The 16,371-nt window shown below is 38.3% G+C and overlaps 1 protein-coding gene across 2 annotated transcripts in view; it reads left to right on the forward strand.

Moving 5' to 3' along the window:
* The window catches only part of HORMAD2 (HORMA domain containing 2), a gene marked incomplete at its 3' end in the record, with an annotated part of 71,934 nt that overhangs the window by 11,397 nt on the left and 44,166 nt on the right, over positions 1 to 16,371 (forward strand). The window contains exons 7-9 of one of the 2 annotated variants that reach the window (XM_081252610.1): positions 6,054 to 6,121; positions 9,330 to 9,481; positions 9,661 to 9,914. In XM_081252610.1, coding sequence (XP_081108736.1) covers positions 6,054 to 6,121; positions 9,330 to 9,481; positions 9,661 to 9,914 — 474 coding nt within the window. Of the gene's footprint in view, positions 1 to 6,053; positions 6,122 to 9,329; positions 9,482 to 9,660; positions 10,074 to 16,371 lie in introns of those variants that run through there. The other variant, XM_081252609.1, reaches the window with a different exon arrangement.

Here is a 16,371-nt window from a genome sequence, read left to right on the forward strand (position 1 = left end):
TCTCTCTCTAAATTTCTCCCCTCTACTTATTGAATCCTACTCATCCTCAACACCAACTTATGTTTAAAGCTTTCAGGAAAGCCTCTTTGGCTGTTTTGTTCACACTAATTTCTCCCTTCTCTAAATTCCTTTCTCCAGCAGGACCTCACAATTTAACACTCTTAATTAATTCATAAAGATTACTTTATCTCCCTAACCAGATTGTGATTCCTGAGGACAAATCTTGTCTTCTTTTCCATCTCCCAGTGTGAATTCATAGTCCTGGATACGTAATAGTAACTTGTGCTACTTTGAATGACAGCTGTGGCAGTGGCACAAATGGAGGGAGAAACCCTTCATTCTTTCTTCTCATTCTACCCTCTATTTTCCTCCCAGCTTTCTTCCCTCTTCCCTTTCCCTTTTGCTTGCTTTCAATTTTCCTTCCCTAAACCTATGGATTTAGCCTAACTGGTGACCTTCACAACTAAGTTAAGCGTTTTTTAGCCTTTAATATCCTTTCTTCTTTGGCAAGATTATAAACAGCTGTTTGAGCAAGGCAGAAGAAAACTGGTGCATGAGGTGGGTAACAGTTCCTCAATGCCCAAGCTAAACCTATTTTTATCTTTGTCTCTAGTTTAGTTTCAATTTCTTTTGTTTTCAGTAGGTTTGAGGGGAGGTTTCCCGAAGTAAGATCTCCTGATAAATTGTTAATAAATTGGTCATTTCCTTAGTGCAATAATTATGTTTTCTTATGCATGTAAAACTCATCTGAAACTAATGGTTTGGAGGTAGTGAAATGCTGAGGAAATCGGGCTATCTACAGAAAAATATTACAGAGTGGGAAGAAAACTGTTAAATGAGTTTTGATGCAGGCAATATATGTAATAATAAAGTTAGAAAGCAAAAGCTTATTATATAAGTTCTGAGCTATCATTTATGACCCAGAAAAAATATTTTGAACTCTTACATATTGTTTCCTATAGCAGTGATCCCTAACCTCTGTGTTCATGGCACACTCTTGATTACTAGAAAATTTGGTGGCATGTTTAAGGGTATTAAAAGACTTAAAAGGACACCAAATGTGTCAGCAATAATTATGGTATAACTATGGCACAGCAATGTTCATAGTGCCTGAAAGTATACATGGGGTTACACTGTTTTATGGTTGCTCTTTAGCACCAAATCACTGATAGAAGAAAGGTCAAAGAGGTAAATAGTTCTATGCACTCACAAAACAGCATTCTCACATGAAGTCTTTCTTTGGCATTTTTCTGATATGGTGCCATGTTTCTTGACTCATACTGGTAGAAGTATATATTGTCCCCTAAGCAAAACTGCACAAACAGTAACAACATTAATATTTACCTGAAGGAAAAATGCACTTTACACATGGACTAAAATTTGCAGCACCCTTGTGAAGAGTCTGTCATGGTACACCAGTTGAGAACCTTTGTCTTAAATAAGTGTACTTATCCAGTCCAGAGACCAACAGAGTTTTGGGCATTGCACAAAGCTGTGGTGCTTCTGCACTTGAGGCTTTGTTCTGGTTGCTCCATCTTAAGAAAGAGATGAACTGACGAAAGTAACTGAAGTAGTGAAGAGGGCTAGTGTGGCTTTTCTGCAGATACACACTACAGAATGGGTGGAGGGTATTAATAAGATGTGTAAGCCAAAATGTAAATATGTTAAGGAAATTTTTACACAGTTTAATGCATGATAGATCCATAAAGAATTACTATATTTGAATATTGTGATGATTCAAATCCTACTGTTTCACCATCTGTTTTTCTTTTTGCCTGTTAGAGGTGGTCAACGCCACTTTTAATAGGCTGCTTCAGGAACTGAACTATAGACGGTCCCTGCTTCTAGCCACAATATACTTTTAGATACTTTGTTTTTAAAAAATCCTGTAGGATGAAATCCTAATTGAATGTGAACTCTATCCTGGCTGATTATATATTCATTCAGCAAGTATTAATTGGGTTCCCCTTATGTGCCTGAAACACAGGGGTTAATGGGTAGACAAGGTCCCTGCTGTCTGGAAGCTTATGTTCTTATGAGGGAGGATAAACAATAAACAAGTAAACAAAAATTAGCAAAACAGTTTCAGATAGATCATAATGCTATGAAGAAAATAAAAGTTGGTATGCTGGAGAGTGCTAAGGTGGGAATGGAGGAAGAAAGATTGGAGGGCAGTCCCTGGAAGGCCTCCCTGAGGGGCCACTGTTTGAGCTGAAAGTGAATGGCTAGAAGAGTCACCCCATGCAGGCCTGTGAGAGGTAATAGCATGTGACTGGCAGAACAACACAGTAGTTAACATTGCAGGCGCTGGAGTCAAATCCCATCTCTACTACTTACTAGCTTCATCTATGATGATGTAATACCTACTCTGAGTGTGGCTATGTAAGAATGAATAGATGTAGAGCATTTAGGGAAGTGCCCAAATATCATGATTATTATCAATTGGAGACAACATTTTCCAGAGTACAGTTGTGTAAAGGCCCAAAGGCAGGAAGGCATCTTGTGTGTTCATGGACAAAGAGGATGCCCTGAGCCTGGAGCTGAGTGGGAGGGAAAGAGGCAGGAGATAAGGTCAGAGAGGTAGGCAGGGGACAGATGAGTAAGGCCCGTGGGCCAAGGTAAATTCTGGATTTTATTCTAAGGGCAAAGGGAAACCATTAACAAAGGAGTGACATGGTCTGATTTGCATTTTCAAAACTGTTTTTGGCTGTAGAACAGAGAATGAATTTGGTGGAGGAGGAGTAGTTCAGAAGCAAGCAGATCAGATGGAAAGAGATGGTGTTGGCTTGGATAGGGTGAAGAGAATGAAGGTGAAGAGAACCAGATGGACTTGGGATGTGCTTTGGAGATAGACCTGAAAAGTCTTGCCAATGGATTGGAGTATGGAGGGAGAATGAAAAGCTGTGTATGTTGCTGTTGCTTTGGTCCATGTGGATACATTCAGTATGATTAATAGAAACCATTGGTGAGCAGTTTAAAGACTCATACTTACTAGGCAACACATTAATCTGAAAAGCAGGAGAATGTTTTATGAGGTGTTAAGAAGAGACTAGTGCCTGCTGTAAATATACCTTCCTTGATCAATCAGACTCGGATGGAAGTTATTAAGGATTATCATCTTCTATAAAACAATTACAAACATAACTCTTTTATTAGTAGTTGCACAAGGGACCAAATAATAAAGTGTTAATAAAATTATCAGCCACTAAAGGATCTACTCTTTTTTTTTTTTTTTTTTTTTGTGGTACGCAGGCCTCTCACTGTTGGAGCCTCTCCCGTTGCAGAGCACAGGCTCCAGACGTGCAGGCTCAGCGGCCATGGCTCACGGGCCCAGCCGCTCCACGGCATGTGGGATCTTCCCGGACCGGGGCACGAACCTGTGTCCTCTGCATCGGGAGGCGGACTCTCAACCGCTGCACCACCAGGGAAGCCCAAGGATCTACTCTTGATACATTTAAAAAAAATAAAAGATAGCTCAGAGCATCAAAAAGCTAGAGCTGGTTGAGAAACATGGGCAGTCAGGAAGAACAGGCATTGTTTACTTGACAGGGCACCTATACCACATCAATGCATCAACGCGTCCACGGAAGAGAGGATATTGTGTATCTAGCCTGTCTGGAGTGAACCTGTTGCTGTAGGCACCTCTATTCTCACATATCTCTAGTATTGTACTCACAAAGCAGCCTTCTGAACTTGGTTTGATTTCTCAAGTAGACTGTCTTGCTAGAAAAAATTTTTTTCTCTTAAAAGTAACTCCATTACAAGTCAGTCTTTTTAGAGTATAAGCACCAGGAGCCAGTTTCCCTAGGACCTGCTCACCTATAATTCATGGGATACCAAATCTTAGAATAGACAAAAGTAACAAGAACATTGTGATTTTTTCTGATCAATCTAACATTCCATTCCCACATTGTCAAGGAACAAACACTGAAATAGATGAATGAAGGGTATTTTTTGTGTTCAGACTTAAACTCATACCCTTGCCTATCTTTAGCACCTTCTCCAGCTCTGTGTACAGACTACTGTTGACCCTTGAACAACACAAGGGTTAGGGGTGGTGACCCCCAAGCAGTGGAAAATCCATGTATAATTTATGGTAGGTCCTCCATATACACGGTTCCTCTGTATCCTTGGTTCCTTATTCTCAGATTCAACAACCACGAATCATGTACAACTGTAGTATTTACTATTGGAAAAAAATCTGTGTGTAAGTGGGCCTGCATGGTTCAAACCCATGTTGTTCAACAGTCAACTGTACATGTATCTGGGTCAACTGTTAGCTTCAACTATTAGGCAATCACCTTATTTTAAATGGAGTATATCTCTCATGAGGAAATCTGTCCTTTATTTCTAGCTTATTTATATCGGTTTATATTTGTCCATATTTATAGCTAGCAAACAGCAGTGGTGTCTAGTTTTTAGTGCAGGATCAAAAGAACAGAAATAAAAAAACACCTGATACCATAGACCCTCGTTCCTTTCTGATTTTTTCTAGCTTTCCTATTGCCATTCTAGTCTTCCCTGAATTACTACAGAATTCTCTCTCTCTCTCTTTTTTAACATCTTTATCGGAGTATAATTGCTTTACAATGGTGTGTTAGTTTCTGCTTTATAACAAAGTGAACCAGCTATACATATACATATATCCCCATATCTCTTCCCTCTTGCGTTCTCTCTCTCTTTTTTTTTTTTCAGGAGTCTCTTAATTGTTCTCATGGTTCCCACTTCTCTGCACTCTTTTTTTTTTTGCGGTATGCGGGCCTTTCACTGTTGTGGTCTCTCCCGTTGTGGAGCACAGGCTCCGGAAGCACAGGCTCAGCTGCCATGGCTAATGGGCCTAGCCGCTCCGCGGCATGTGGGATCTTCCCGGACCGGGGCATGAACCCGTGTCCCCTGCATCGGCAGGCGGACTCTCAACCACTGCGCCACCAGGGAAGCCCTCTCTGTACTCTTAAAATAGCCAAGGTGATCTTAAAAAATGCTGATCACTCCCATGCTTAAAACCCTTCAATGGACTTCTGGTTTACTTGGAATAAAGTTCAAACCCCTTAGTTAAAAAGGCCCCACATGGGCTTCCCTGGTGGCGCAGTGGTTGAGAGTCCACCTGCCGATTCAGGGGACACGGGTTCGTGCCCCAGTCCGGGAAGATCCCACATGCCGCGGAGCGGCTAGGCCCGTGAGCCATGGCAGCTGAGCCTGTGCTTCCGGAGCCTGTGCTCCACAACGGGAGAGGCCACAACAGTGAAAGGCCCGCGTACTGCTAAAAAAAAAAAAAAAAAAAGACCCCACAACTTTTTCTACAACCTCATCTCCTACACTCTCCCCCTTGCTCACTCATCGCCAGCCATTTGGCCTCCTGTGATAGAAGAGGCTTCCTTTCCTACTGTAGAGCCTTTGCATTGATGTTTCTTCTGCTGGGGTGCCCCGCTCTCCCCAGCTCTGCACATGGCTGACCTCTCTCGTCAATGAGGCTCAGCTCAAACATCATCTCTTTAGTGAGGCCTTCCTTGGCCCTTCCAAACCAAATCATCACCTCTCCCTTCTGTACTCTGTCACAGCATCTGTTTCATATTGTTCACAGCTCTTATGACTACCTGAATTTATTTTGTTTACTTATTTATTGACCATTTCTCCCATCAGTCTGTGTTTTCCAGAAAAACAGGGACCTTTTCTGTCATGTTCACCATAGTGACTCCACTGCCTGACACAAAGTAGACATTCAATAAATATCCTTTTCATGAATGAATGGTTTCTTAACTAGTTCCACTGTTACTTACCTAAGCTGGGTCAGACACTTGACTCTGTGCTTTAGCTTCTCCAGCTTTAAGATGGTAACAAGAGATTATGCCATCTAACTCATTTTCAGCATGGAGGAGAAAAAGTGTTATCTTTATATCTGGAAATATTACTCCTGAATAATGTAATGCTATAAAACAAACAAGTATGTAGGAGGTATAGTAGGTATACAGTGAAAGTGTTCCTTACCTATTATCAGATAAGATTCTGGATTTTTTGAAAATAATTTCTTTCTCTATTCCCTTTCATATTTCTAGAAAGTGACTGAGATATACCAGTTCAAATTCAAATACACAAAAGAAGGAGCCACTATGGAGTTTGACAGGTAGAATCTAATTGTTTAATGAACATGAGAAATATGTAGGATTGAGGTAAACATAAGCTTCTTGAGGCCAGAGATAGGTCTTATACTGCCTTTGTAACTTTCCCAACAATCCCACAAAAACCACTATTATGAAAAGGAACTGTAAAAATTGTTTAAATTTCTGAAATCCATAGATGAAGCCAGTAGGAGAAGAGGCTTCCTTTGCAAATTCTTTCCTTCTTCTCCTGTAGGTGATGTTAGTAGGGTCTAAAGGCAGTTTAGTGGTTAAGAGTCCTAATTCCTAAGGCAGAAAGATCTAGCTTGGAACCCCAGCTCTGACTATTACTGGTCATTTAACTTTGGACAGAATAATCAACCTCCCTAAATATTAGTATTCTCATCTGCAGAGTGGAATTAATAATATCTACTTCATATGGTTACTGTGATTATTAAATTATAACGCATATACAAAGCTTTACCCATGCCTGGCACATAATAAACACACAGTAAATTGTACCTAGTGGTGGGGATGGTGGTGGTCTTTGGAGGCAATGGTGGTTGGTGGTTGGCACAGCAGTAGAAATTATATTAATGAGGCTGTCTATGTGGTGTTGATTGAATAACTCCATGAGGCTCTATCTAGCCAATAATTCAAAGTTTCTCAATTGCTATGCCAAGATATTAATGCTTTTTACCCTCAATATAGCCAGATCAGGACTGGGGTAGATGAAACCCCTGAGCTATTTACCTATAGACACAAATATTCTCATCTGTTTACCCTAATATGTCATACAAATATAATTATCTATGTGTCCCTGTATGGAAAAGACTGGAAAGCACTGCATTTTCCTATCAAGTCTGAAATTCCAAGTTTTAGGTATACTAATGGGTTAAATAGCAAGGACAAGGACATTTACTTCAGAAGGTCCTTAGTGAAGATGGAGGTGTTTTGTTGAGGAGCAACATTTATTCCCCTCCTAGTAGCTTTTGGATTCAGATAGAGCTAAGTATTGCTGATGAGATGGAACAGAAGTGGGGAGGGTGGATGATGGAGAAAAGCCTTGGGTGGTAGAAAGCTGCACCTCAGGGGGATGAGTTTCTCTGAAAGGAATAACACTGAAGAGAAATGTGGCCTAATTCTCAATTTTCCATACTATTAGCTCTGTCTCATCATTTATTATTACAAGTTTAATGATTTCTCTCCAAGATTCACACCCTTAATTATCCTCTCATTTGTAAAATTTACAGACAGCATTAGGATGTGAAGAGGAAGTAAGTTCTAGGAACAAGAATTAAGGTACTAACCATCATTAGCTAACATCTGTATAACACTTTACAGATTGTTCAGCAGTTTTCACACATATTCTCTCACATAAAACAGCTGCCTCTTACTCTCTAAAATTCAAACATAAGTACAACTGACAAGCAGATTAATCTCTTTTGTTACGAAGGCACATAAGTCTAGAGGTGAACAGTAAAACAGAAATGGCCAGATCTGGGACTTCCCTGGTGGTCCAGTGGTTAAGAGTCCATGCTCCCAATGCAGGGGGACCGGGTTCGATCCTGGTCAGGGAACTAGATCCCACATGCCGCAACTAAAAGTTCTCTCACGCCGCAACGAAGATCCCGCGTACCGCAACTAAGGCCTGGCACAGCCAAATAAATAAATAAATATTTTAAAAAAGAAAAAAGAAGAAATGGCCAAATCTTTCTGCTACTAAGGGGAAGAGAAGGTAATGCATACGTAACCAAAGGTGGGCATTTGTTCAAGTGATTGTTCATACAAAATTACCTTATCATCTCTTCTATAGTAAAGAAAATTTTCCTTTTAAAAGAGTACAAGGAAGTCTTGAAAATGATTTTACATGAGTATGATTTTATGAATATGGTGTACACTGAAGGATCCCATGTGCTACATGGCTAGAGCCCCTCCCTCTCATTACCCATTTCAAATTGGTTAAATCCTGGTAGACAAAACTTTAAATTTTTCAAAACTGAAAAAGGAGCAAATGTGATTCCTTAATGTTTGTTTTATGAATTCACACTATCTCTAGTAGTTCAATTACTAAGGATTATTTTTCAGTATTGAGAAAGGCCTTGTAAAAAAATATATTGCAGTCATAGTCCTTGGAAACTACTCAAATGTGAGACTAATTGGGGAAAAATTTTGGAGAGAAATAAAAAGTGTTTAGAGTTGGAAGGTAATTTAGTCCAACTTGTCCATTCATTCATTAATACAACAAATGTTTATTGAGTACTTAATATAGTTGGGCACTAAACTTAGTACAGTGGAGATGAAAAATATAGCCACTCATAGTCTAGAGGGGACATACAGTTACAAACAGGAGTGAGGTATAGGGATTACCAGGGAAGACTTCCCTGAAGAGATGACACATCAGATAGGTATTAAAGGATAAATTCAGTAGAGTCAGGAAAAGAAGCGGGAAAAGCACAGTACAAGCAAAGTGAACAGCACATACAAATGCACAGGAGTAAGAAGGAACTGGGTCGTAGTTGCAGATGAAGGTGGAGGTGAGTGTGTGGTTGGTTGTGAAAGGCATTGTACACACACTGTTCTCAAATTTGATTGAAAGGTGATGGATATAATAGAAGAAACTTAAGCAAGAGAATGACATGAGTGGATTTTCCTATTAGGATATTATTTTGGTAGTAGAGTGGAGAATGTTTTACAGTGTGGGCAAGAAGAAAAGCAGGAAGAATAATCAGTCATTGTCATAATCCATGTAAGAGTGAGAAGGGGATGCCTCTGAGAGATAACCAGATGGTACAAAGGCCCAGAGCTGATGGTTGATTTAACTTGGAGAGGTATAGAAATGTGTGTAAGCTTATCTCACATAGGAGCTAACTGACATAGAGTGTCTAAGTGACTTGACTGGGGTCATTCAGCCAGTTAGCAGCAGAGCCAATATTAAATGTCAAGTCCATTGTTCTCACTATTATAGTATGCGGTTATTTGTAAATCAGATTTTTAAAAAATCAGGTCACATTGAAAATGTCTTAAGGGAACTTGCTACTTAAGAAATCCTTGGTATATACATTGCAAAAAGTACAATAACTCCTCTAATTTACATTCTAAAATAGTCTCAAGAGTGACCTGAGTTTAGTTTATATTTATCTGATCATATAGTAAAAAGTTTTGTTCTTTTTAGAATAGATTTTCAGTATTATATGTGATTGAAAAGTATGCTGTTTTTCTATGTGGTTATAGCAGGAGCACAACCTTCAAAAGTGGGACAAACAGTGAAGATATTAAGAAAGCCAGTGTTCTACTGATGCGTAAATTGTATATACTGATGCAGAACCTTGGACCCCTTCCTAATGATGTCTTACTTACTATGAAACTCCACTACTATAATGCAGGTAGGTGGGGACCTCTAGTCAAATTCCTTCTTCAGTGCTGAAGTAAGTATTTTGGATAAATAGAAGGATTTTGGCAAGCATTTGAAAGAGATGTCTGTTGTTACACATGAAAGATTATGCTGACTTGTTCTCCTGAAACTCAACAGTTTTCTTGGTTTTCTGCCCTTTTCATTTTGCAGTGACCCCACATGATTACCATCCCCCTGGTTTTAAAGAAGGGGTAAACTCACACTTCCTGCTGTTCAACGGGGAGCCTGTAAACCTGCAAGTGGGATTGGTCTCCACGGGCTTTCATAGCATGGAAGTAAAAGTCACAACCGAGGCCACCAGAGTGTCTGATTTGGAGAACAATCTCTTTCAGGAGAGCAGCACTACAGAGATCGCCCATCAGGGTCTAGACTGTGATGAAGAGGAAGAGGAATGCAACAATCACGTAAGGCAAAGCTGTAGCGACCCTCCACTGCTTCAGTTAAACCCAGTTGACATTTTTCAGTTCATACACAGGTCATATCATAGTAACAGGATCCAATGGAGTGTGCCGGGTGTAAAAACTGAAACAAAACTAGCCCCTAACCTCGAGTCTTTATTCTAAAAAAGCACTATCTTCAAGAAGGAAATATACTCTGTTAGGTGAAGTGGTCCATGGCTAGGAGAAAAAAAGACTTTCTAATATACTTCTTTTTATAAAAGGTACCCATGAATTTAGGAAATTTGGGATTTTCTATAACTTATAAAAGCATATTAAACATATTTAAAAATATTATATGTGTTTATTCATACTCACTGCAAGTATAAGTAAGTTCTTGATTACTGGGGTAGAAAAGTGTTATGGATAAACCTAAGTCAGAGTGCATTCATTTTCACTGCTGTAGATTATTCTACTCTTGACAGACATTCTTTCTTCCTCTGCAATTGTTATAAACATTCATGTATACACCTCCTCATACACATATGCAAGAGTGTCTCCAGGGAATATACCAGAGTCCTAGGGCTTGCACATTTTCAACTTTATTAGGTAATGAAAAACTGTTCTCCAAAATGGTTGTACCAATTTATGCTCCACCAAAAGTGGAGGGCGTGCTCTACATTACTGTCAATACTTTTTTTTTTAAGTAATACTTTAAATTTCATTTATTTATGGCTGCATTGGGTCTTCATTGCTGCACGCGGGCTTTCTCTAGTTGCAGCGAGCGGGGCTACTCTTTGCTGGTGCACAGGCTTCTCATTGCGGTGGCTTCTCTTGTTGTGGAGCACAGGCTATAGACATGCGGATTCAGTAGTTGTGGCTTGCGAGCTCTAGAGCGCAGGCTTAGTAGTTGTGGCGCATGCGATTAGTTGCTCTGCGGCATGTGGGATCTTCACGGACCGGGGCTCGAACCCGTGTCCTCTGCATTGTCAGGCAGATTCTTAACCAATGTGCCACCAGGGAAGTCCCCTTATCAATACTTAATTTTACCCAAGTTTATGTTTTCTGCCTAACTCCTGGATGTAATGGTAATGCTTCATGATTTGATTTTGATTTGCATTTTCCTGATTATTAATGAGTTTAAGCATCTTTTCATGTATATTGGCTGTTCAAGTTTTCTTATGTATAAAGTAACTGTTCAAGTCTTTCATGCATTTTTCTATTGGATTATTTATCTTTTCCTCATTTATTTAAAAATATGTTCTGAAGAATAATTATTTTTCATTATTTATGTTGCAATTTTTTTTCAGGTTTGTGGCTTGTCTCTTCACTTTCCTTAAGATGTTTTTTGCTAAGGAGAAGTTCTTAATTTTAATGTAGTCAACTCTTTTCCTCTAATATGTGCTTTTGGATATTAAGAAATTCTTCCTCATCTGAGTTCATTTTTAAAATTCTCCTCTATTTTGTTACAAAAATTTTAAGGTTTTTCTTTTTACATTTTTATTCCACTTGGAGTTTATTTTTATTTGTGGGGTAAGGTAGACCAGACCCCTTTTGCATTTTAAAATCCAAGTGTAATATACATACAGAAAAATACATATATCATAGTGATACAGCTCAATAAATATTCACAAACTGAACACCAGGGCTGGGATGAGAGTGAGGCAAACAAGGTAAGAGTGAGTACCACCTTAAATATTACTTCCTAGGTATCTTGTTTGCCTCACCCCATTCCAGCCCTACTGAATACACATGTGAAATCAGCACCAAGATCAAGAAACAAAATACTACCAGCACCTTGAGAAAACTCAGTCTTACTTTGCAGTCACTGTTCTGCTCAACAGGAGTATCTCTATCCAGGCTTCTATTAGCATAGATTAGTTTCTCTTGTTTTTTATTTTATAGATGTGGAATCATGGAGTATGAAACATTTTTCACTGCTTTGAACATCCCGAACATGTTTTTTAGTGAAATATATACACATTTCTGGAGAGAATAGATTTACTAGGAGTAGAATTGCTGGGTCACAGGATATGAGTACATTTAGCTTTAATAGATACTACAAAACAATTTCCAAAGGGCTTGTGCCAATTTACACTTCCATCAGCAAGTTTTGGTTGCCCCACATCCTCACCAACTGTTGGCATTTTCCATCTTTTTAATTTTAGCCATTCTGGTGGGTGTGTAGTGGTAGGTCATTGTGGTTTTAATTTGTAGTTTCCTGATGACTAATGAAGATGAACACCTTTTCACATGTTTATTGGCCATGTTGGATGTCCTCTTTTGTGAAATGTCTTTTCAAGTCATTTGTCATTTTTCTATTGGGTTCTGTTGGGTTTGTCTTTCATTCTTATGGATTTGTAGGAGTTCTGAATATATATTCCACATATAAGTCCTTTGTCAGATACATGTATTGTGAATATCTCTTCAACTTTCTAACTTGCCTTTTTACTCTCTTAACGGTGTATTGTGATGAACAGAATATTAATTTTAATATAGTTCAACTTATCAATCTTTTCGGCTACCTTTGGCAGTTTTTATTTTAAAAATTTTATCCACTCTAAAGTTTACAGAGATGTACTCTATGTTTTTCTCTAACAAGGAGAAATAGCTGCAGAAACAGAAGTGATTTTTAAAATTATAAGATACCTCCATGAATAACATCATACCAAAAAATATAAATAACTGACCTTTCTCTCCCCTATCTTCAAGTATTTATATATTTTGGTATGACGTTATTCATGGAGGTCTTATAATTTTAAAAATTGCTTCTGCTTCTGTAGTTATTTCCCTGTTTTTATATCTGGTATTTATTTGTCCCCATTTGTTTTTCTTGATTAGATTGACCCCAAATAGTATTTTTTATTACTCTTTTCAAAGTCATCTTTTAGTTATGCTGATCTCTTCTGTTGCTTTGTTTTTCTATTTTGCTCATGTTTTGTTTTTATCTTTGCCTTCTTCTATTTCTCTGGTTTGGTTTTGTCTCCCTTATTCCAAACTGATCTCTCCATCAATATATAGACATATATATTCTATGAGTACCTCGAATTCAGTATCAAATGGAATTTCAACTTCTTACCAAACATGCTCTTCTTCCTCCCAGGTTCCTTATCTTTGTATTTCATTAAAACATTACCAAGCAGCCTGACCAGGAATGTGTTCAACTCCTATTTTCTTCTCACTTTTCACAGCCTTTTGGTTACCATTTCCGTCTGTTTTGTGTCTGAAATACTTCTCCAGTCTGGCCCTATTGCCATTGTACTGATTCAGGCTGTCATCATTGCTTTCTTGGTGAAGGACAGCTGAGCCTCCTAACTGAATCTCCCTGATGTCAGCATTGCCCCTCTAATTTGTCTTCCAGAGTGCCAGAGAGTGAGGGTACTAAAACTATGATGATCATTTTCAAATATTTCAAGTTGATTTATTTTGTGTAATTTCAAAGGTCAGAATGAGAGCCAGAAAATGAAAATTACATTGGCTGGGTGAGGTGTGCAGAAGTTGATTTTGGCTCAAGAGAAGGAAGAACTTTCTCTTTAAAAATTTTAAAGCAATATCATAATGATATTAAAGTAATTTAAAAAGCAGTGCAAATATTCCAGCTGTCCTACCATCCCAACCCATCCGTACTGTTTTCTTTCTTTCTTTTTTTTTTTTTTTTGGCCACACCACAGCATGTGGGATCTTAGTTCCCTACCCAGGGATCAAATCTGTGCCCCCTGCAGTGGAAGCACAGAGTCTTAACTGCTGGACTGCCAGGGAAGTCCCTGTTTTCATTTTTATATGTTCCATCCCATCTAGTCATTTTCCACAGATATACATATTTATACATGATTTTAATCGTGGTATAAATATAAGTTTGTTCTATTGATAATTTTATACCTAATATTAATTTTATAACTATGTCCTACCTCACTCTTCATATTTTTTATTTTAATGAACTTTTTTTTCCATTTAGGTATTGTACCATTTTCCTACATTGAACATTTAAGTTAATTCCTGATTTTACTATTATAAATGTTGGTGTAATAAAATACCTTTGTATGTATGGCAGAATTTTCCCTTATTTTCTTTTTTTTCTTTTTTTAATTTTTTTAATTTTATTATTTTTTTTTATTAGTTTCTGCTTTATAACAAAGTGAATCAGTCATACATATACATCTGTTCCCACATCCCTTCCCTCATGCATCTCCCTCCCTCCCACCCTCCCCATCCCACCCCTCCAGGCGGTCACAAAGCACCGAGCTGATCTCTCTGTGCTCTGCGGCTGCTTCCCACTATCTATCTACCTTACGTTTGGTAGTGTATATATGTCCATGCCTCTCTTTCGCTTTGTCACAGCTTACCCTTCCCCCTCCCCATATCCTCAGGTCCATTCTCAAGTAGGTCTGTGTCTTTATTCCCGTTTTACCCCTAGGTTCTTCATGACATTTTTTTTTAAATTCCATATATATGTGTTAGCATACGGTATTTGTCTTTCTCTTTCTGACTTACTTCACTCTGTATGACAGACTCTGGGTCTATCCACCTCATTACAAATAGCTCAGTTTTGTTTCTTTTTATGGCTGAGTAATATTCCATTGTATATATGTGCCACATCTTCTTTATCCATTCATCCGATGATGGACACTTAGGTTGTTTCCAGCTCCGGGCTATTGTGAATAGAGCTGCAATGAACATTTTGGTACATGTCTCTTTTTGAATTATGGTTTTCTCGGGGTATATGCCTAGTAGTGGGATTGCTGGATCATATGGTAGTTCTATTTTTAGTTTTTTAAGGAACCTCCATACTGTTCTCCATAGTGGCTGTACCAATTCACATTCCCACCAGCAGTGCAAGAGTGTTCCCTTTTCTCCACACCCTCTCCAGCATTTATTGTTTCTAGATTTCTTGATGATGGCCATTCTGACTGGTGTGAGATGATATCTCATTGTAGTTTTGATTTGCATTTCTCTAATGATTAATGATGTTGAGCATTCTTTCATGTGTTTGTTGGCAGTCTGTATATCTTCTTTGGAGAAATGCCTATTTAAGTCTTCTGCCCATTCTTGGATTGGGTTGTTTGTTTTTTTGCTATTGAGCTGCATGAGCTGTTTATAAATTTTGGAGATTAATCCTTTGTCAGTTGCTTCATTTGCAAATATTTTTTCCCATTCTGACGGTTGTCTTTTGGTCTTCTTTATGGTTTCCTTTGCTGTGCAAAAGCTTTGAAGTTTCATTAGGTCCCATTTGTTTATCTTTGTTTTTATTTCCATTTCTCTAGGAGGTGGGTCCAAAAGGATCTTGCTGTGATTTATGTCATAGAGTGTTCTGCCTATGTTTTCCTCTAAGAGTTTGATAGTTTCTGGCCTTACATTTAGGTCTTTAATCCATTTTTAGCTTATTTTTGTGTATGGTGTTAGGGAATGATCTAATCTCATACTTTTACATGTCCCTGTCCAGTTTTCCCAGCACCACTTATTGAAGAGGCTGTCCTTTCTCCACTGTACATTCCTGCCTCCTTTATCAAAGATAAGGTGACCATATGTGCATGGGTTTATCTCTGGGCTTTCTATCCTGTTCCATTGATCTATCTTTCTGTTTTTGTGCCAGTACCACACTGTCTTGATTACTGTAGCTTTGTAGTATAGTCTGAAGTCAGGGAGCCTGATTCCTCCAGCTCCGTTTTTTGTTCTCAAGATTGCTTTGGCTATTCGGAGTCTTTTGTTTTTCCAAACAAATTTTGAAGTTTTTTGTTCTAGTTCTGTGAAAAATGCCAGTGGTAGTTTGATAGGGATTGCATTGAATCTGTAGATTGCTTTGGGTAGTAGAGTCATTTTCACAATATTGATTCTTCCAATCCAGGAGCATGGTATATCTCTCCATCTATTTATATCATCTTTAATTTCTTTCATCAGTGTCTTATAATTTTCTGCATACAGGTCTTTTGTCTCCTTAGGTAGGTTTATTCCTAGATATTTTATTCTTTTCGTTGCAATGGTAAATGGGAGTGTTTCCTTGATTTCATTTTCAGATTTTTCATCATTAGTGTACAGGAATGCCAGAGATTTCTGTGCATTAATTTTGTATCCTGCTACTTTACCAAATTCATTGATTAGCTCTAGTAGTTTTCTGGTAGCATCTTTAGGATTCTCTATGTATAGTATCATGTCATCTGCAAACAGTGACAGCTTTACTTCTTCTTTTCCAATTTGGATTCCTTTTATTTCCTTTTCTTCTCTGATTGCTGTGGCTAAAACTTCCAAAACTAAGTTGAATAAGAGTGGTGAGAGTGGGCAGCCTTGTCTTGTTCCTGATCTTAGTGGAAATGGTTTCAGTTTTTCACCATTGAGGACAATGTTGGCTGTGGGTTTGTCATATATGGCCTTTATTATGTTGAGGAAAGTTCCCTCTATGCCTACTTTCTGCAGGGTTTTTATCATAAATGGGTGTTGAATTTTGTCGAAAGCTTTCTCTGCATCTATTGAGATGATCATATGGTTTTTC

This window comes from Mesoplodon bidens (genome assembly GCF_964165515.1).
Source record: "Mesoplodon bidens genome assembly, chromosome: 13".
NCBI lineage: Eukaryota > Metazoa > Chordata > Mammalia > Artiodactyla > Ziphiidae > Mesoplodon > Mesoplodon bidens.